The following is a 22,611-nucleotide window of genomic DNA, read 5'->3' as shown; positions in this document are numbered from 1 at the left end:
GAAATTGTATGTCTTTAATGCAGATTAGTTGATACATGATTTTATGTTTACACTTTAGACCTTAGTGACCTTAGTGATCCTTCAGTTTATCAACATTTTTGTTTAAAAGAGTACAATCTCAGTACTTGAAAGAGTTGAGAACCAACAGGTCACCATTATGGACTGTGATCTTGCAATAGTACTATATAGGCCTGTATCAGGGAAATCAAGCACAACATATGATCAAGAGAGAGAAAGCTCTATCTATTATCAGATTAAGATTTGAAGTCCATTCATCACAAATTTGTTATTGAATTATGAAAACATAATGCTTGGGCATATCATGTACTCAATGACCACAAGCACATGTAAAGATGGGGAGGTCCAAGGGAAGCAATAAGTGAGGGTGCGAACTAGCGGAGTTGATAAAATCTCTTATTTTGACTCAAGGGGCCTATGTTCGATCCTGGCCTCCATCCGGTATTCATCCTTCCTCTAGGTTGCTAGTGCTCAAAAGAAAGAAAAATAGAAAATCTGAATGGAAGATGTAAGGACAAAGATATGATTGTAGTTGGAAATGGCGCAAGCAGCAAGAGTATTGATATCTTCACTGATTCACTGCAGAAGTTCCATGTTCAAGTTTCAAATGGGTAGTACAAGTTAGGAAGGAAAATGTTCTTCCTTTTTTAACGTTTTCTTTTGCTGCTTTTTTTTCCTGTCAATCTATTACCTAACATTTCTTTCAAGCAAGCTGTTAAACCTGATGAAATAAATATTAATAGATTATTGCTGGATGTGCATGTGCAACATTCATGTACCTGGTGAAATAGTACGAACGCAGATAACTGCTGTTATTTTTGTTATAATGAGCAATTATAACACTAAATAACCCACTGTTTTCCTCCATTATTATATATGTAATAAAATGGAAGCGGCCTGAAACCAAAGTAGAAGTGTTCTAAGCCTCAGTTCCTCTCTTGTGCAGGGTTCTGAATGAATCATGGCTGGAGCTTGCTAAGTATATAACATGGTGCCTCTCACAGCAGGTATAGTTGCCCTTTTTCTACAATACGTATGTATCTGATACCATTTACACTTACGTTGGCAAAATATTACTCAGCAGACCAGCGTCCGTCGCTATTTCCCCCTGTTCAGCATATAGGTGGAATTTAGTGTTGTCAAACCCTTGAAATTGCAGGCTGCATTTTGCTCCATTGTAGCTTATTCTATGCAGGGTTGGAGAATCAAAAAGTTGTTTGTTTAGTTATCAGATGAAGTTTTGGTCCCACGATTAGATCGTAGGTTTTGGCATCAACCTCCTCCCTGGACTGGATAGATATACTTAGGAAATGATGCTTAACTGCATTCTGAAAAAGAAAGAAAAAAAATCAAATAATGTAAAATGCAAGTTGGCAAAGTTGATAAAGTCACCAAATCAGCTTAAGGGAAAAAAAATACTCGAACACAGACATGCTAAAGACAATAATAAAGGAGAAAAAAGTGATACAATTTTTTTTTTTTTTTTTTTGGTTTGGCAGAATTTTTATTCTGATTAGAACAGCTCTAGGATTTAGCATACTTTGTCCATGCAAAAAGAGAAGGGTTAACAAGAGCCTTTTTCATAAGTAAGATTAGTGCAGCCCTTTCGGAATAAGAATAAGTAGGTTTGATTGGAATAAATATTCTTGTTTTATTTCTACTTTCCTTAACCCATGTGTGAGGAACAGTCTTATTCTAGACCTACTATTGTTTTATGTCTGAATCAAATGGAACCTTAAATCATGTATGCAGAACTTCTTGTAGCTTAGTAAATGCTGCTTAACTTTGGCTGGCAACATCCACCAATGGATGCACCAAAACAGCTGACGCTGAAACAAGCCGAAACGATATAGTGGGGCTTGCAAGGTCCTTCTTGGCAACTAAAGTTTCTGGATTTGTATATTTGATAGTGCATTTCCAGGTATTTGGATCTTGATCATCACAATACAGAAGAGTATGCTCCATTGCTTTCTGAAGAAAACAACAAAAATAGTTCAACCAGCATCTAAAATTGACCACACATAAGAAATTTTTCCATTAAGGTATTGTTATTGGCTTAAAAAACCTGCAGCCTTACATAAATAAGGTCTGAATTGCGCATTGGCCCTGTGATCATGTCGCTCAACTAACAAATGAAGATTGTTATGATATTCTTTTCTTGTATTGAGACCTGGACGCTATCCAGTTCTATGGTTTTTGGAGCAAACATTGCCTACTGACTTATCTTGTTTTGTGTCCACTAGCAGCTCAACTTGGGTCTTTTATAGACATGCATAGGTAATATAATACTTATAAGAAAAAGAAAAGAAAAGGTATTTTTTTTTCATGAGAGACAGCCAAGAGAGTTTTTAGTAGATTAAATAAATTTAAATGGTTAAACAAGTTAAGCAATTTGGGTTAGATAGGATGGAAACAAATTAAACAGATCTTAAACAAGTTAAATGGATCATGTCATGACCAGATCTAATTATTAAATAGGTTAAAACATATTAAAATAGATCGAAAGTGTAAACTTAAACTTGATTTGTTTAATAAATAGGCATAGATAGGTTGATCCATTTATAACCTAAGCCTATTTATATCAAATTCAAACCTATTTAAAGTGGGTTGTTTGTGAATTGAGTTGACAAAATTATAATTGCCATCCATAGTTTCTAGGAGGACCTAAAAATAATTTATCTTTTTGCTGCTTCCTCCGTATTGCATTTTTAAGGGTAGAACATTGTAAGCTTTTTTTTTCATTAAAGGTTTTTTGCAAAGGTAAATAATCACTTTTTGGTAAATTAATATGTACATTGTGGCTAGGGATGGTATGTTTTGTGCGGAAAAATAAAATTCATCCTCCTTCACACGAATCTATCATGAAATCATTTATCTCACAATTCATAAGATATTCCAAACTCGATCATGACACGTTGATGATCATTGGCAAGATAAATCCTACTTTCCACGCATAAAATACACCCCAAACACGTACATTATACAGGAACCTACAAGATTTTATTTTATTTTATGTTCTAGGTTCTAACTGATTGCAAAAGAAATTGTAGTGTTTTGCGGCCTCTTTACGTAGAATTAAGGCTGCAAATGGGTCAGGTTGACCCAGGAACCAACTTGACCCGACTCGGTTAGATTCGATCCGACCCATTTTAGAGGACCCATGGGACCGGGTTGGGTTCTAAAATTGGATCCGTTCTATTTTTCGGGTCGGATCTAGGTTTACTGAATCTGGACCCGGTCTGGACCCGACCCGACTCATTGTTTTTTGGATCAATTTTGGATCGTTTATCCAACGACCCGATCCAACCAGATTCAAACCCAAATTATCCATTTCGGCCCGCAGGCCCATATGTCGCAGCCGTAGGAAAAATCGCTCCACTCTTCATTGCTTCAAGCTTTTAGGCTTAGCCAGTTAGCCATTTGATTTTCCAAGTTTCCCTTTTCCACTTGGCATTCTAGTGCCCCTTGTTGGAGTAATGATAAGGGTTGCACAAGTTCTTCAAGAGTTTGCTCGATGTCGAGGTCGTCTGTAGATCCTCCATGAGTTCGATCGGATTCGAAGCGATGTTTGGATCGAAGAGAGTTGACGATGAGATGGAGCTCAAGAAGGAGAGAACCGTAAGGTGACTGCGCGCATCTTTATTATTGTTCTTTCTGAGCAAGACCTAGTTTTTTTTTATAAAAAAAGAAAAATCCAATCTTGATGCGGTTCTTAGCTTAGGAATTGAAGCTCGATAGAACTCATCGGTGATTTCATTCTTTTCGCATCTAGAAATGAACAAAACCCTTTACTTCTCTTGGATTTATACTTTTACGAACTGAGGGAGATTTGCAAGATAACAGTAGGCAAACCCTTGTTGCTTTCCTTTTTTGGAGAAGACGCGGTTAGAAAGTAGATATTTGATGTGGCTATGACATTGGGATTTAAACCCCAACAAAACCTGTTCTCTTAGTGCTATAGGCTTTGCTTGAATTTCTTGACTTTGTTTTACAGGATGAACTGAAAATTTGAAGAACCTTTATTGAACTGCTAATAATTTTATGGGTTCATATCAGTCATTTGATGTTTTTCCTAATGCAAATACAGAATGAAGCAAAAGACACCATTGTTGTATCTAACTCATTGCCAAAATTTAAGAACTCCCCCCTCTCTCCCTCTTAACAAGTCCATTTACCATTGTTGTAACTAACTCATTTGAGAAAGGTAATATTTCCTTCGATATTCTCTCCAGTTCATCTCTCCATATCTTATTTTTTCCCTCCTTTCTTTTTATTTCTACAACCAGGATGGGCGCAGGAATGAATCTAAATGTATCGTGCCTTATAATCCACCTGTATGGTTTAATCATCTATTATTTGTTGTACATCTTAATATAACCAATAAATGAACCATAACAATTTTAACATAACTCCTCATGCTAAATGTTGTAGTAGATTATATGCGAGTGGATGATAACCCGACCCGACCCAGATCCGAATTTTTTTGAGTCGGGTCCGGGTTATACATGGACCAACCCGACCCGATCTTTTATTAGGTTGTGTCTAGGTCCAAAACTAGAACCCGAACAAGGAACCGGGTTGGGTTGGGGTTACTCATGACCTGATCTAACCCGACCCCATTGCACCCCTATGTAGAACGTGCAACAAAGGGATCTGCAAAGAAATGAGAACCCATTTACAGGTCTGAATAAAAAAAAAGTTTCTTTAATTTAACGCCCTCCCCAAGTCTAGGCTCCTCTTCGTCTTCCTCCATTGACGAGACCTGGGCGGCGGCGATCCACCCTCCCCCCTCGAGGAGGCCTCTTCGCCACCGAGGACGCGGCGGCGCCGCCACCTCCATGGACGAGGGAACAACGCAAGCTAGCCGGTGTGGAATCCTCTTCCCTTGGGTCTAAAATAACAACTTTCTCCAAAAAAACTGAATTTTCTGGTAATTTTCTCTTCGCCAAATGATTCTCCGAATTATCCTCAGATAAACAACTAATTTGATAATTTTTGGTAATATATTTCTATATGTTTGTGGGATTATATATTGGATTTAATAGTTGAGGTTTCTTTGTACAATGATCTTTGTGATTTGATGCTTGGTATACGAAATAGTAGATGTACGGGGTCAGCTGATATCATGAGAAAAGGAAATCACTCATTTAAGGTGAACAAACAGGGGTTTTACGGAATTTAAAGCAAAGATTGCATTACATAAGGTTGAAATGATTGCAATTTGGTCTTTGTCTGGACACTAGAGTTAAGAGCTTAATCTGAAATCATGACCAAGTCATAGCTATGAGAATATGTTTTTAAACTATATTTATTTTGGAGTACAAATATGTAATGCTAGAATATGCCATAGATTGTATATATTCCAAAGGAGATACTGTTTTAGTGACTCCTAATTTTTAGCAGATTCTGCCATGCAACAAGGGTTTTAGTGTCAAATATTTGGATTCAAGTTATGTCAAGTACAGGTTTTGTCATGAGAAAGCCATTCTCTGATGCTGGCCCTATGTTTGTATTTATGTGATTGAGGTTTTTCAAGGCTCACAATCGCATGTAGTTAACTAATTTAAGCATTGTCTGGGCATACAAAGTTATAAGCAAGGTTGAAGACTTTATAGGTTCATTGCTAAAATTTGTGAATAGTTGTAGGTGTCACCATTGTTGAACTTATCATGTTGGAACATTGATGACAAAATGTCATTAATTTGTCGGATTTTTTTGCAGTATTTTGGACAATACCGGGCTTGTAGCAAGCTGTTTCTGTAGCTGGAATTATGGATTTGAGCTTGAAAAAATATTGATGCTTGAATCGAATAAGAAACATAATTAAATTGAGATTTGTATATAAGTTGACGCATCTTAACTTCTTAAAAAAGCTCATATCTTTAAAATGCTGTGCTTGGGGTAGAACAAAAGTTTTGACTGTTTGTGTTAAATTTAGCAAAATGCCAAAAGAAAGTCATGCGGAAGTATATTGTTGGGCATGGTACAAGACAGATGTGTCAAATAGTGTATGCAACTATGCACTTTGTTATGATTATTATTTTAGAGACCTATTTGCATGACAAAATTATATTTGAAACTAAGGATGAGTAAACTAAAAAAAAAAAGAACATTTTTTATTAGTATATCCCCTTTTATCTGATCTGACTTTTGACATGTTTTTCATTACTTTGTTATCATTTGTCCTATGTAAAGTTTTTCTTTTAATTTTTTTTTTTTGTCTATATTAGAGTGTAGATCAGTATAAGATTCCACTCTTGGTGGCAACAGCCAAAATCTTGACATCAAATGAGCCAAGAGATTCCACAGAGCGGCACTATGAAATACGACTTGGCCATGTAAAGTGTTTGTGTGAATTCTGTGCAGATCTGTTATGTTCAGATGGAATAGAATATATGTTTACATTTGCATTATTGGTGGAGAAGGAAAACAAAAAAAATCTGTTTCTTCTTTGAATTATGAGATAAACATTGGTGTGAGAACTATTCCATGATCTAAGCATCAATCCTCTATAGTTTCAGCATCTCAAACCTATGAGGTTGGGGTTCCAATTATTAGTGTAGGAAATCAAAATATTATACTTCTGGTTGGGGTTTCTTTTCCATATCCGATAGATGCTATACTTATTGGATATAACCCACCAATTCTTTTTTTTTTTTTTTAAGTTTTGTTCTGCAAGGCTTCCCCAAGTCTCTATCAAAATGTTTAACAGACAAATGACTGAAAATGATTCTAGGTGTCAGGAAAAGATATGTTGTCCTGTCACAAGAATAACTGGTGTGCTGGTGTGAAAATATAAGGGAAGAAGTGCATTGATAGCATAAATGCCACTGCATGGAAACTGAAATAGCTTACTGAACATTTACATGCAACTGGATTGTAACTTTCCCTGCTGATTATAACTTATTAATCTCATAACTTTGAATTACTGAGCCATTTAGGGAGTGCACATCACACATAATCTGATTTGGCAGAAGGTAGCTGTGTGCATTGACTTCTCGCTCTCCTCTCCATTGTAGGCCAAAAGGGATAATCTGAAGCAGTCTCACTGCTGAGCATGAGAGGTGGCATTTAGACCAGTCCTTTCTATGTTCATATCTTGCTTCTTCTTGAGGATGTTGGAGTACCAAAAGGCAGAGAGCTTTGGAACCCTTTCACGCTTCTCATCATCAAAATCCACAAAGTAGAGCCCAAAGCGTGATCTATACCCAGCCAAGAGCTCAAATACATCTAAAAATGACCACACAAAGTATCCTCTCACATCCGATCCATTCCTGCAGAAATGAACAAGGTGTTTAAAAGGTTTACAGCATAATTTTTCCTGCTCTTTGTTTTGGTGGCTTGTAGTGTATATCATCAAGACAGCAGCGTTACCTGACAGCATCTAGTGTGCTTCCAATGAAGCCACTCAAGAAATCTATCCTGGCGGTGTCATGGATTGTGTCGTTGAATATTCCTACTCCATAACCTGAGGGCAAAAATGCATTGTTGCAGACATAGACATCAGACATTCAAGCCTCACCTCAGACACTTAGGGTGGTTGACACATTCAAAAAGCATGGTTTATGGGGGTATAAAAACTTCAAACAAAGGTTTTCCAGGACATATTTTAATAACTGTTTGATTTTTGAAAAGTTGAAGATTTTAGGAGGTGCCTCATGACCTTGGAAGCGGACTGACCATTTTCTTGGATATAAATGGGAGGATTTCCATAGGCTTCTTTAAGATACTCCAACATATATTGCAGCCCTTGGGGATCTGCTGGTGCAGGAACTGGGATAAGCTGATTTCAAACACCTGAGTCAGCCACAACAAGTAGTGAACTAGTAACCAGCATTCAATAAAGGAATCATTTGCACTTTTACCTGATCAGTGGGTGTTATATTCTTTGATACTGCAATGAGATATCAGCCATTGGTTAGAGTACAGTCCACATAGTCTCCATCAGCCTATTACCAATGCAAGGAAACCAAACCTGTGAATTTTGCAAAGATATCTGCATTGTAGTCTCGAAGATCTGTCCTGGAACCATTGGAGTTATCACTGACATATGCCGAAAAATAGTGATTCAGACCAACAAAGTCGAATGAACCCTTCACTTGTTTGGACTGGTCTTTGTTGAAGGATGGTAGCCTTGAACCAGCGTTTTTCTTCATGACCTCAGGGTAGTCTCCAAATACTAGGGGATTTATGATCCTGAAGTGGATGCTAGGAGGTCAGCTGCTTATATCCATATCAGTGTGGGTACTATACATGCTATTCCCTTACCAGCCTATCATGAAGTCTAATGATCTTTGGGCTGCTTGAACATCTGCTGTGGAGTTTGTAAATGCATAAGCCCAGAAAGTATACACATTCAAGCCTATCCAGCCATTTTGCATAACCTGAATTTAAGGATGTCAGCAGCATTGCCTCCCTTCTTTCTTGATCTAAAGCATGCATTTTTAATGAAATTTGATAGACTATTATATGGATATTGTTCCAATAAAATGATAGTGTTGTCAAGAAGAACTGAGTAAAACTACATAGTGCTGTATGCATGAACTGAAAATTCTTCATAAATATTGACTTTGAACTAGGATAGAAAGGAGGAGGAAACCTCACTCAGAAGCTGTGAGAACAAAATTCATAGAAGCTCGGTATAAGGATGTCTCGTGCAGTGGGTTTGAATGGCAAGGAATGAAAACTAAAAGTTAACCAAATTGGTAGGCTCTTAAAGCTCGTTAGTCATAGTTATAGGCAGAATAAAAGTTATATGTTAATGGTCATATTTAGCCTTGCATTTCAAGGTGTTAAACAAGTAGATGTCTTCAATTTTCGTTATGATACATTACTCTAGGTTAAATACAACATTTCAATGACTTGCTTGTGCCGTTTTCGATGCTGTACCAAATTCGGAATCATTAGAGTAGAGCATTTTCCTGGAGAGATTATGACCTGAACAAAACATTCTTTGGATAATCAATGAAGAGATGAGAGCCATCCTGTTTTAAATTTTTAGTCACTAATATCTTTTGAACATTCATTATAGTAGATTCTTTATTTAAAAAATGTGACACCTGTTTTCGCCACTCGCAGATAATTCACCCCTATTACAATCATGTATATGAACTGTACAGATAGAGTCTGTCTATGGTTCTATAATATACGTATTTAGCATGTTTTCTTGGAGGGTTCAACACCTTTGCAACTGCATAAATTTGGAAGCGTGTCCTCACAATTATAAAGCATTCACTCAAACACTTCTGCTTTTCCATTCTGAAAGATAGATGTATGTTGATAGAAGCCTGGCCCCTTATGGAAGTCACTAGAATTGATACTTAATTTAAGAAAATGATTTGAACAAAATGACTTACTTGATATTTAGTCCGATACAGTGTGACAGCTGATGCATGTGCCAGTAGGGCATGGTGATTCACGATGTATGGCTCTACACTGGAATTGCCTGCTGTACAATTGATGCCAAATGGATAAGAACACCGATTGGGTGGGAATGTTCCGCTGTCATAGGCAGCAATCGCCATGATGTTGGGTTCTATAATGGTGGTCCAGTGGGAAACTCTGTCACCAAATTCCCTAAAACACACATCTGCGTATGCTGTGAAATCATCTCTGTTATCAATTTGAAGGGGTTAGGACATTAGATCACTTGTATTTTGGTAGGAAAGTTTAGAACATCAAATAAGAAAAGGATTACACAATCTTAGGGCTCAGCCATCCTCCATACTCATCTTCAAGTACTTGGGGAAGATCTAGATGATAGAGTGAAGCATGTGGCTGAATTCCTATATCATTCAAAAGAAAACAGAACTGAGAAGAAGATATAATCAAATGCAGTTCATCTTAGGAGCACAAGATTGACATCTTCGGTATCTACGGTACGACATTTACACTTAGAACTGACACCTGGTTTCAGTTCTCATCCTCTCATATATATTCATATAGTGAGATAGTCTTTACGTGATGTTGAAACATCAGGCATTACTTATGTGATGATGGTGTTCTATTTCTTGTCCGACTCTATGTTAGATTTTTTGATAGTACATTTATTTTACTGTCATCCATCTGATTTTCATGAACAACCATGCCTGACTGAAGTTATCTTAGTAGAAATTGAGCACCATTTCAAAGGGCACAGAGTAACACCTTCTTGGTATGGTTAGTCTTGCCTGTGAAATTGACTCATTTGATGATCCTTTCCCTGAAAGGTGAGAGAGGTATGTTGTAGTGTGGCTAATTTATCAGAAAGTTACTGAAACTGTCGTTTATGGAAAGGCTGAGCAATTTTTAGAGCTTTTGATAACTTAATTGACATGTATTTCCCACTGTTGATCTCTTGTGCCTTTTTATGGTATGACGCACACAACAAAGAATGTATGGCTTTAGAATTTTGTGACTTCGTAATTTTGAATTTCGTTTATCAATAAACTGATAAGAGCAAATTAGAACAAACTGAGCTGACCATGTTTTAACAGCTCGTTGATGAGATTGTTATAAAACTCAAGGCCTTTTGGATTGACAGCTCCTCTCCCATCTACAAAATAAGAGACAGCACACAAGTAAGGAACATTTTTATAGTGCACAGCTGTAATCAGAAGCATTGGTTTGTTTGTGATACTTGGGAGAAGTCTTGACCAAGAGATGGAGAATTTGTAGGCCTCCAGTCCTGTATCTGTCATAAGCTTGACATCTTCCTGAAAGATTACATTGGAAGTTAGAAAAGTGTGACAAACAATCGTAGATTCACATCTTTGCTGCAAAGGTTTGATGCATGACTTTACATCTCAATTCTTCAGGCTGTTTTGTTTTTTCCTTAAAAAATTCTGATCACAAAAGCTAAGTTACTATGCATTTAGAAGATGAGACCCACAGTTCACCATTACAAGATGCAAATAATGGTATCTAGGCATGGACCATAAATGACTCCATATATTTTACTCCTCGACCGAACAACAGATTTCCCCAAGCTCTCCTAGAGAAGGTGTCCGCTGCTGGACCCCCCCCCCCCCCCCCCCCCCCCCCCTCCTCTCTCTCTCTCTCTCTCTCCCTCCCCCTCTCCCTCCTCTTATTCCCTTCCTATCTTCATCCCTCGTCCCTTATTTTCTGCTACCGTTGCTGATAAGATTTAGTCGTTGGCTACAATGCTCTCAAATCCGAGCCCCTCTATCTATCTTTCTCTCTTTCATCCTTGCTTGTCCCATCTGCTCCTTCCTCATGCTCTCTTTCTCTCTCTCTGCGATGGTCACTCTCTACCCATGCTATCCTTCCTTTTTCTCTTCAATGTGAATGCCTCCCATTAGTCTCAACTTCCCTTCCTTCCCCTCTCCCTTCTCTCTCTATGAGAGCTCAATTAGCAGATTGCTTTACTGGCATCGATGGTCTAGTTGTGCTCTTTCTTGATGTTTTTCAGTGTCTTAATCTGCATGCTTATCTATGCACTAATCTTTGGCAAGTCATCCAGTAGTGGAGTAGACTGCAGTCAAAATTTGAATTTTAAGTTTTAAATTTGAATGAGGTATATGGTTTGTATGGGAGGTATTTGGAATTTTAAGTTGTGAATTTCAGAGTCTTATTTAATGGAAGTATGGGATTTTCCAGCTTTTGTGCTCTTCTCTTCTTGTACTCCTTGATTACCTTAATGAAATATAGGGGTGGGTCTCCCTCCCTTTTCATCAAAAAAAAAAGGACTCCATATATTCAAATAGAGTTATAATCTTTAACTAGAAAAAATAGGTGCAACAAAGAGGAAAAGTTTGATGTATATATAATTTTAACTATAATAGGATTTGAAGAGTCTTCATCAGTATTTTGCTATCATGAAGATGGTGCTATTTTCTGTTCATCAATACATAAAAACGTCTTACTTGGTTAATTATGTCTTGTATTTTGACAAGGACCATTGACACATGCGCAGTAAATTGGGGAAGTGAAAGTCAAGAAAGAAGGATAAGAAGAAAGGGATCTTATTGATTCAAGTTCAGGCTGCATCTAATACCTGCTAAATTTTCTCATAAAAAATGTAAATGTTTCAAACCTTTCTTCTTGTATTGGCCTGCAAAAGAATCATGCTATTTTTTTATGACAAACATGTAAACATATGCAGGCTGAAGCTCCACATAAGCCAAACTCTTGAAACTTGCAAAATGAAATGGCAGCTTGGCTTGGCTTGATAGCAAGCTCGCTGTGGTTTGGTAATTTACAAATAAGCGCAACAAGAATATATATTGGGTTAAGTTTGAGCTAGGCTTGAGCGCAATATATTCTTCTAGACTCGTTTGGTTCGTGGAAAGAATTTTTTCTCACTATAATATTTTTACTGAGAAGATTTCTGAAAATATAATGCTTGAGAAAATGGTTTTGGTATATTTGGTTGATCATGAGAAAGTGGCATATTACGGAGTGGCTTATATTTGGTTGAACATTTACTTTTTGAAAAAAATTTATATGAAATACCTATTATACTCTTAATAAAGGGAAAATCTTATCCATGGATTTTGATGACTTAAAGGGTACTTTGGGAAAAAAAAAGAACCCCAATTTCCAACCGGTGAAAAAGTAGCTTTCACATGTTTTTCATGGGTTTTTTTTTCCATGAAACATAGAGATCTTATTCTCATGGAAATGCTACTTTTCTTCTCTCTCCTTTGAAAACTCCAACCAAACAAGAGGTATTTTTTTTTTTGACTCAAGGGGCCTATGTTCAATCCTGGCCTCCATCCAGTATTCATTCTGCCTCTAGGTTGCTAGTTCTAAAAAGAAAGAAAAATAGAAAATCTGAATGGAAGATGCAAGGACAAAGATCTGATTGTAGTTGGAAATGGTGCAAGCAGCAAGAGTATTGATATCTTCGCTGATTCACTGCAGAAGTTCCAAATGGGTAGAACAAGTTAGGAAGGAAAATGTTCTTCCTTTTCCTCCATTATTATATATAGAATAAAATGGAAGTGGCCTGAAACCATTAAAGTAGAAGTGTTCTAAGCCTCAGTTCCTATCTTGGGCAGGGTTTTGAATGAATCATGACTGGAGCTTGCTAAGTATATAACATGGTGCCTCTCACAGCAGGTATGGTTGCTCTTTTTCTACAATACGTGTATGTCTGATACCATTTACACTAACGTTGGCAAAATTTTAGTCAGCAGACCAGTGTCCGTTGCTATTTCCCCCTGTTCAGCATATAGGTGGAATTTAGTGTTGTCAAACCCTTGAAATTGCAGGCTGCATTTTGCTGCATTGTAGCTTATTCTATTCAGGGTTGGAGAACCAAAAAGTTGATTGTTTAGTTATCAGATGAAGTTTTGGTCCCACGGATATTGCTGAAAATTAGATATTGGTATATTTATATCCATATCCATTTATATTTTGCAAATATGGATACAAATACATATATTAATTGGATACGAATATTTATATTTATATTTATTTTAAATAGATATTGATACAAACCAGATATTGAACGTATGGATTCACCGGGTACAACAATCAACAGGGAGGCGCTAGAGTTTGGGAGAGGTTGGACAAAGTCTTCGCCACGGCAGGATTGTTGCAGAATCATCCAGACTTCTGCGTGAGTCACCTGCCCCGGATCACCTATCGGTGAGAGGAGATGCCATGTACAGAGTCTCCCGCAAACTTGAGCTTACCAAGCAACGGCTGAGGTGCTGGAACCAGGAGGAGGTGGGAAACATATTCAGGAGGCTCGAGGAGGTCGAAACTACTGTTGGAGATCTACAGGCCTAGGAGGAGCATAATGGAGGGTTGACGGAGGACCTGAGGGAGCTCAGATCCAAGTTGGCCACTCATGACTCTCTTCTTTGGCAACAGGAGACTCTGTGGAGACAGAAATTCTGGATTCAGTGGATTATGGAGGAGGACCGGAACACCAGATTCTTCCACCAGTCTGCGGTCATCCGGAGGCAAAGGAACATGATCAGAGTGATGAGGGGTACTGATGGACAGCTAACAGAGGATCTGAAGGCCATCAGATGGGTGCTCGACCAGTTCTTCAGGGCTAGGTGGATAGAGCAGAAAGACAATAAGAGACCCCCCTATGCCGGTGCCCCAGACTTTAGTATTGGAGGAGGAGAATGAAACCCTGATCAGGCTAGTGTCTAATGAAGAAATCCAGGAGGTTGTCCGGTCCTTAGCAGAGGACAAGGCACCGAAGCCGGACGATTTTCTCCCACTCTTTAGATGATTTTGGGGGGTAGTCCGTCAGGATGTGATCGAGGCTATGCGACACTTCTTCGATACAGCTGTGATGGCCGAGGATTGGAAACAGACTTACGTCATCCTAATCCCGAAGAGAGTGGATGCGACGGAGTCGAGACACTTTCGTCCAATCAGTCTTTGTACCACCCTATACAAGGCAACGACAAAGGTCTTGGTAGACAGATTGAGGAGTATTCTTCCGATGATCATCAACCCAGAGTAGGGTGCTTTTGTGGAGGGGAGGAGTATCTATGAAACTGTTTTGATTGCACAGGAGTTTATGTGTGACCTCCGGAGAGCTCCATCTCGAACGAGTCTGATGGCAATCAAGCTGGATATGGAAAGGGCATATGACAGGATGAGTTGGAGCTTTCTGAGGAGCATTCTTGTGAGTTTTGGTTTTCATGAGAGATGGATCAGTTGGGTGATAGGGTGTGTTAGCTCCCCGTCCTTTGTCATTTTGGTGAACGGCATGCCCTCCCGCTTCATTGACTCTTCGGTTGGACTTCGGCAGGGATACCCGCTATCTTCTTTATTGTTCATCTTGTGTGCAGATGCTCTGTCCAGAGTTCTTCGGCGTGCTATGGAGACCCAGATGCTAGAGGTCTATATACCGAGACCGGAGACCATTCAAATATCACACTTACTTTTTGCGGATGATTGCATGATATTGGCTTGGGCTACCAGGCAAGGGGCGTTGGTCATCCGGAAGGTCTTGGAGAAGTATTGTGCCACCTCAGGCCAACGGGTCAACTTGGCCAAGTTAGTCATTTATTTTAGCCTGAAGACCAAGCTTCAGGTGAAGAGCTCTATCAAGCAGATCATGGGAGTGGGGGAGCAAGAGGGTACATTGCAGTATTTGGGAGTTCCGATTACTAGTCCTCGTTTGCGTCGCAGTGACTGCTATGCCATTGAGCACAGTGTCAGACATAGCCTTGAGGGTTGACAGATGGATGCTCTTTCGATAATGGGTAGGGTGACACTGGTTAGGTCGGTTCTCAGCTTCATGTTGATATACTTATTGTCAAATACCATAGTGTTGGTGGCGCCGATGAGGTCCATGGAGCAGCTATTCATGAACTTCATCTGGGGTAGGCGACAGGGCAGAGGTAGTATCAATCTGGTAGCATGGGAGGTTATATGTCAGCCGGTCAGAATAGGTGGGCTAGGAGTGCACTCCCTAGTGGCGAGGCAGGAGATTCTAGTAGTGAGACACGTGGCTAGGTATTTGCTAGAGCCAGACAGCTTGTGATGTGCCCTCATGAGAGGCAAGTATGGCGATTGCTTGGTGATGTCTGATTTTCAGGTGGGCCGACATGCCTCCTTCATCTGGAAGGAGATTTGTGACCATGTCCCGATGGTACTTCCAGCAATCAGGTGGGCGATTGACGATGGACAGTCCGTTGATTTTTTTCGGGATGCCTGGGTGACCGAGCAGCCGCTGGAGAGGATACCCACATTGGTAGATTCAGCAAGATTGACGGGGTGCAGAGTCAGGGACCTGATTATTCCTGAGGAGGGCAGATGGGATGAGGCACTAATCCGGGAGACCTTTGGGGAGCAGCTGGCAGAGAGAATCCTGACTATTCCGCTAACTGCTGGAGAGGTGGGTGATAAACTGCTGTGTGCCCCAACAGGGAAGGCGAGGGTGCAGGCCAGAGATTTGCAGGCGTTGTTGGGTAGGGAGACCACCTGGCAGATTGAGGGCAAGTGGATATGGAGGCTGCAAGTGCACCTCCGAGTGGCCTTATTCATTTAAAAGGTGGCTTGGAGGTGTCTACCGATCCGAGGTGTGTTGACGAGGGGTGTCAGAGTTACTCTGATGCGCGAGGAGTGTGCTACTATGGAGGAGACTATCAGCCACACCCTTCTAGGACGCCTCCGGGCAACACAGGTCTGGCAGTGGACGCCTGTTACCTTGCCGCAGGTTGTGGGGTCGGCGGAGGTTCTGCTGGATCACTTGAGGAGGTTGGCGAGTAGACCAGAGACCATGGAGCGAGGCATCACTTGTGCTTACATGGCGTATCATATCTGGTTGGATAGGAATGTCCATACATTTGAGGAGAGGAGGGCATCCCCAAGGACAGTGGTGGACATAACCATTCGTCATGTGACCGAGATCATTGCCGCTACCCAGTCGCCTTCACCGGAGTGAATCAGGGACACCTGGGGTTTCCAAACCGCTTCTACAGTGCCCTGCTTGAATTTTGTCTCTTGGGAGCCCCCACCCTCTGGTCACCTCAAGGTGAACTTTGACAGTAGTGTCTTAGCAGGCGGAGACAGAGGAGAGATAGGATTTGTGATTCAGGACTACAGTTTCAGATTGATTGCGGCAGGCGGGCGGCGCACCAGCGATATGACTGCTATTGGAGCTGAGCTCAGGGCAACATGGGAGGGGATCACCTATGCGAGGAGTGTCCTAGGAGCTTATCGCATCATCTTGGAGGGAGGCTCTTCGACGGTGATTGAGTGGATCCGGCAGGCTGAGCGGTAGGGCGATGACCACCCATTACTCAAGGATTTTCGGAGATTGGTATCTAGTTACATTTCTATCTAGGTTGCTCATGTATATCGGGAGGCGACCAAAGCGGCTGATTAGGTTGCCTCTTTTGCTGCTCATTACTTGGAGGAGGTCCTGTGGACAGAGTCTGACCCTGTCCCTACACCTTTGTGTTATTTTATTTCTCTTGATATTGCTGGTTGTACTCACACTCGTTTGACGTGAATTACCATTGTATCAAAAAAAAAAAAGAGAGGATATAGATAGAAATATAAGCCAGATGGTTAATCTTTGTAGCTATAAAAATAAAAAAAATACTGAATAGAAGATAAATTAAGTCAGAAACATGTTAATACGATCATCTTTTTTTTTTAAAAAAAAATGAAGGGCGTTATATAAAGTTAAATAAGATTATAAATAAAATCGAATACTAGAATATGGATCGGATAATTGGTTATCTATATCAGTATCTATATTCTTTCAATGGTTATGGATATAGTAGGATGCTTCTCTTTTTTTATAGTCTCGGATACCAAAATGAATATTCTGTTTTTTTTTTATATATATACTAAGTGTTGGGGCAGGGTACTAAATTATCACATTCTCAAAGAATTAAAAAAAGGGGGAAAGTGATATATCCAATGGTGGTTCGGTGTAATCACAGAATTGAGAGGATAGATTCGTGTGGAAGAGTTGGAGGCCGTTACCTTGTATTTGTGGTACCCATCGGAAGCCACATCGCCCGTGCTCTTGTCCGGCATCTTTCCTGTCAAGGTATGATAAACAATGGCAATCCTTTTTATTTTATCTTCAGATTAGAAGAAAAGATGCAGGCTTTGCTAAAAAAGTGCACGGAAGCAGGATTATGAGTATAGCGGCTGCATCTAGTTAGAAAGCGTTTTCCTATTGGCCTATATATTCAGAGGCAATCTTTTTCTTTTGAGAGAATATTATTCACATGCAATGAAACATTTAATTTAATAATGGAAGATATTTGAAATAGGACTTCATTAAGTTCGAACTATTCTGAAATGTTCTTGGGAAAAAAAGTAAAAGTTTTTATCACGATCAAGATCTCAGCGAGGATCGTGCAATATAGGATACATAAGAATCCAATATATGAAAATTCTCGACTTTTGTTATCTTGACTAATATAATTGATAAATTTTGAGATATTGACTAATATGATGTTACTATATGGAATGATGTTTTCTATCTAAATATTTTAGGTACAATATCTTAAACATTGTTATTGATTTTGGATTTATCATATCAGTCAAGAATTTGGTATGTTGGTTCTAATATGACAACTGAACTTAAAAGTTTCATTTCTTTGTAAATTTGTCATGTTCCCTCTCGGTAGGGATAGACTGAGTTGCCGTTTTATTTTAGTGTCAATTATTCATGGAGATGGCTGATATCCCAACTTCTAAAAGTTGGTTAAAGATCACTATAACTATAAGTCAGTCAAATATGCATCAAGAAGTCGGAATAGTAGTAACCAATAGCCTATACAATCAATCTCTCGGGCTGCATGAAGCAAAGAACACCTAGAGTTGATTTTTTTTTAAGTATCAGGCTGCTGGTTATGTCGTCTTAGAAGCAAGAATTTTTTCTCCATGAGGGCCTTCAAGATAAAATTTGAGATTTGCAACAGAAGCATGGTGGTCCAATATATATTATTATCCATTCCTTCACTGCTGAAGTTTGTGGATTCAATTGATTAGCTTTCATGGTACCATAACTTTAGCACAGCCATGTCAAATCGCTCCCCCCCTCTGCTGTTCAATACAAAATAGCAGTAAAAATCACCTGCATGAGTAAAAGTATCCCAAATGCAAGGACTCCTTCCATCCTCAGCTGCTGCTCCCTCCACCTACGAGTTTAGCATCCATATGTTGTTCTTTTAGCATCAGCAGTGACTATGTCACCTTTTGTCTTTGTGTTATCTTGTGACGTTTGAGACAGGAGGAAACTGAAAGGAAACTAACCTGGTATGCCGAGGTTCCGGCACCGAAGACGAAGTCCGGTGGGAAGTCGTCCCTACTATAGTGTAGGGCACTTTGGCCCCCATCAATCTCTAGTATTAGCAGCAGCTCTAGAAGAAGCCAAGCTGCTACGCTTCCTCTCATCTCCATCTCTCGTCAAGTTGTGACCTTCTGAGCCTCCCCAAGTTCAGTTACTATAAGCCTCCTCTTCTTATATTTCCACTGACATGAAGTTGGCCCGACATCACAACCAGGAAAAATTTTCGCCAACCTAGAATTTTCTTGAGAAAATGACAAAAGTTTGCATGGAAGATTTGAAGGCAAAGTCCAGTCTCCGGGGAATGCGTTAGGAGGTAACAATGAAGAGAGACGAGACAAATTAAGGGACAAAAAGAGAGAGAAGCATCCAAAAAGTTTGATGTCATGCATGATGAGCGCGTATGAAAAACTTGTGGCGATGCACGGCAAAGTAGTTTTGGAAGTCAATGCAAAAAAAAAAAAAAAGTAGTTTTGGAACTTGTCGTCTGGTACGTGAGCTGGAGCCGCTTTTTTTGGTTGGAAACGTATGGAGCTAATCTCTCAAATTATTCCATGAGGGACTAGTTATTTCTTGGACAAACACATTGCCACTCCAGCCAAAGAGCCCACTCTAGCCACCAAGGTGGTAGCCTAGTGGTACTGGTGTAATTTCTATCCTCATGATCCCAAATTTAAGTCCCTGCGGCATTGATTAAAATGTGGCTCAGCCACTACTTGGACATGAGGCATAGAAATGCTTCTTGGATCTCTAGTAGTCAGGATGGTGCCAGGTGTAATGTACTCACACGTAGAACTCGAGCCAGAGCCTAGAGGGGTAGCTGAACCGGGCCCATGGGTAGGGAGGGTATGAGTAAAACCGATTGGGATGCCCAACACACGGCCATTTCTGTCCGCATCGAATATTCTCCTGGCGGGACGGAAGCCCAGTGGGGGCTGCTACGTAGGGGTGGGCTTGTCCCTCCCCCCCTCCTAGCAAAAAAAAAAAGGAGCCCACTCTCAAGAGCCACACTTCATCACAACCAACTAATGATTCTAATAAATTATTTGGGACAAGCAAGAGCGAAACCCATCCATCCAAGACGCTCGAGATCATTCAATCCAATGCTTGCTTCAATCTACTCGAAGGCAACCCATGGCAATCACCACTCCTGACCAGCTAAACCACTTTGGTGATAAATACACTGGGAGACTTCAATGGAGAGAGGTGCTCAAATGAAATAAAAAATAATGACTCCATATTCCCTAACGACTTGTTCTTGGAGGAGAGCCAAGCTTCAAGAGTTGGATTGTTGCTTTAAAACGAATAATAATGAAGTAGGATAATTTGTGACCACATACATATTTCAAAAAGAACTCCGATGTCAATTTCGATGGTTACGTTTGATGGTGGTAGGCGGGGCGGTGCTGGTTTTGTGATCAGAGATCTAGACTCTAAGATGGTTACGGTTGGAGGTTGCCAGATTTTTGACACCTCAATTCTTAGGCGAAGCTGAAGGCGGCATGGGTCGGGCTTAGTTATGCTCAGCGAGTGTTGCAGTGTAGCGCGGTGCTACTTAAGGAAGACTCACTACGATGATCGGATGGATTCAGAAGAGGTTGGCGGTGCGGATGTGCCACCTTCTGATCTGAGATATTAGAGCTTTGGTCTATGATAGAGTGGCTTTTCAAGCCATGCATGTTTATAGATAGGCCAACAGAGTTGCGAATTGGATGGCTACATACGTGGCTAACCACTCTGGGGGCACTATTGGGGTTGGGAAGAGTGAGCTGCCTAATGTGTTTTGAGATATATTGTATTTTGACTTTTTTTAATGTATCTGTATTAGATCTGTATAAACCATCCGTTTTAGTTAAAATAAAAATAAAAAAGCTACGACAACCTCACCTTGCCGGTGGTATGGCGAGTGAAATCTAATTCATGAGGGCAAAAAATCCTCCTTGCTATTGTGGTGGCAACCTCTTTTTGTTTGGAAAAGCTCTAATTACCAACACTTTGGTACGAGCACCTAGAAATTATGTGACCTTGTTAGGAAGAAGAGATTTTTTTTGAGAAAAAATAAAGAAGAGGTTGCCATCATCCTTCATCAAATGCTGAGCTTGTCCTTTGTGGCCGACCTCGATCATTGTTTCTTGAGGGTTCTTTCGGAAGTAGTTGCTGAAAGTACGATGTCTCATCTTTTTATAATTCAAGAGTAGTTTTCACAAGGCAAAATGTCAGTGTTCGCCAAGGACTGGCAGAAATTTAATTTCAAACCAGCATGCATGTGTTGTTTGGCATGCGATGCAAGAGAAGTAATATTAAGTTCCAGAAAAGATTTGATAGTGAACCATTAGATTAAGTTTTTTTTTCTAGGTAGTTAACTTTAGATTAAGTTTGATCCTCAGATCAAACAACTGTCTTAAGGGCCTATTTAATTGAACCAACGATTCTCCAAATTCTGGATTAAAAAAGGCCCTGATAATGAGATTCTTGTGCTTATGTATTCATCTGTATTATAATTAACTATGCCTTTTAATATTGGAGAATAATGAGAAAAGGTAGAAAATACCAGTTCTTCCCATCCTATAATGGCTATTATAATGTAACAAAGGATAAATAATGGAAATGGACTGATAACCATTGACAATGTTATTTCAGCTGTTATTTCAACTATAGATATTAAGTAGTTTTACAAAAAATAAATATTCTTTTCAGCTTCAGAACATCAAAACATCCCCAAAAGTTTGGCTTTACCATATGTAAGTTTATATTCTAAATATCTTGATATCTTTAAAGGCTCAACCGAAGAAGGATACTGAGCAGGAATTCATTCTTTCTGCTGGAGTTCAGAGTTCAAGAATATTTGAATATCACTCAATGCAGTCAATCAAGGGTTATAGGTTCTGATGGTTTGAAATTAAATTTCTAAAACTACTTAATATGAATGGTTGAAATAACAGCAGAAATAACATTGTCCATGATTATCAGTCAATTCCCATTATTTACCCTTTGTCATATTATAATAGTTATTCTAGGATGTGAAGAACTGGTATTCTTTTTCGATTATTCTCAATCCTCAAAAGAATATCTTTCAGATTTAGATCCTCATGGCACAGAAAAGAGAAAGAGGGAGATTGGGTAGAACCCGATACTTGCTGCTTCATTAATGATATTAGTTAGTGAGATTTTAGTTTCATAACCTTTCTTCTTTTCTTTGTCACAACAGATATCGTTCTTGAATAAAATCTGATTTTTAATACAAAGAGACATACGTCTAGTAATTACCTACCATATCACCGCTCTGTTCACTGTCACAATTCTGCTACCGTTGCGTTAGACCGATGAATGGATTCTGTGATATCAGTAGTTGAGAAGAGGACCGTTAGGTATGTAGATGTTTCAAAATTTCAGAAGAGCTAAGTAGAGTTTTGTCGGAGTTGCATTAATCTAAACAGGGAATGATTATTTTGGTTTCAATCCTCCAAAGGCCAATATAACAACCCAACAAAAACATTAACAACGATTATTCTAGTTTCGATTCCCACAATAACAACCGTAATAACATTAACAATGATTATTTTGTTTTCGAATCCCATTTGGTTTCAATAGAGTCCGAGATAATACCCAAAATAACATAAATAATGATTATTTTAGTTTTGATTCACACACATGGAGGGAGACTGAAATAACAGGCGAAATAACATTAATGATGATTATTTTGGATTTGATTCGCGCACACACAAAGAGACCGAAATACCAGCAGAAATAGCATTATCAATGATTATTTTGGTTTCAACACAGAGAGAGAAACAGACACACACACACACAGAGAGAGAGAGAGAGAGAGAGAGAGAGAGAGAGAAACCAGCAGAAATAGC

At 39.4% G+C, this 22,611-nt stretch overlaps 1 protein-coding gene and 1 long non-coding RNA gene across 10 annotated transcripts in view; one reads left to right on the top strand and one right to left on the bottom strand.

Annotated features, from left to right (window-relative positions):
• The window catches only part of LOC120110211 (uncharacterized), a 33,373-nt gene extending 21,160 nt beyond the window's left edge, over nucleotides 1-12,213 (top strand). The window contains exons 2-5 of one of the 8 annotated variants that reach the window (XR_015967923.2): nucleotides 965-1,025; nucleotides 6,249-7,309; nucleotides 11,933-12,037; nucleotides 12,122-12,213. This is a non-coding gene — a long non-coding RNA (uncharacterized LOC120110211). Of the gene's footprint in view, nucleotides 1-964; nucleotides 1,026-2,972; nucleotides 3,642-3,669; nucleotides 4,949-6,248; nucleotides 7,321-10,540; nucleotides 10,781-11,912 lie in introns of those variants that run through there. The other 7 variants (XR_015967924.2, XR_016396143.1, XR_015967917.2 and 4 more) reach the window with 7 other exon arrangements.
• On the bottom strand, nucleotides 6,807-19,024 carry LOC103715310 (beta-glucosidase 22-like). 2 transcript variants are annotated; one of them, XM_039124551.3, is made up of 13 exons: nucleotides 18,718-19,011; nucleotides 18,539-18,602; nucleotides 17,434-17,492; nucleotides 10,637-10,712; nucleotides 10,481-10,552; nucleotides 9,716-9,803; nucleotides 9,375-9,630; nucleotides 8,287-8,402; nucleotides 7,994-8,214; nucleotides 7,884-7,912; nucleotides 7,699-7,801; nucleotides 7,393-7,486; nucleotides 6,807-7,292 (listed from the first exon to the last, which is right to left on the bottom strand). In XM_039124551.3, the coding sequence occupies exons 1-13, from the start codon at nucleotides 18,862-18,864 to the stop codon at nucleotides 7,064-7,066; spliced, it is 1,554 nt and encodes a 517-aa protein (XP_038980479.3). In that variant the 5' UTR covers nucleotides 18,865-19,011; the 3' UTR covers nucleotides 6,807-7,063. The 2 variants fall into 2 exon arrangements, with proteins under 2 accessions (XP_038980479.3, XP_088558849.2); XM_088702723.2 differs by lacking the exon at nucleotides 6,807-7,292 and having other exon boundaries at nucleotides 7,682-7,801; nucleotides 18,718-19,024.
• Nucleotides 19,025-22,611: the final 3,587 nt, after the last annotated feature.

The sequence above is a fragment of the Phoenix dactylifera genome, chromosome 8, assembly GCF_051530095.1.
Source record: "Phoenix dactylifera cultivar Ajwa chromosome 8, Ajwa_hap1_PhDact_Kaust_v1.1, whole genome shotgun sequence".
Classification (NCBI taxonomy): Eukaryota; Viridiplantae; Streptophyta; class Magnoliopsida; order Arecales; family Arecaceae; genus Phoenix; species Phoenix dactylifera.
Note: the sequence above shows the minus strand (reverse complement) of the source record. Positions and strands in the feature narration are given on the sequence as shown.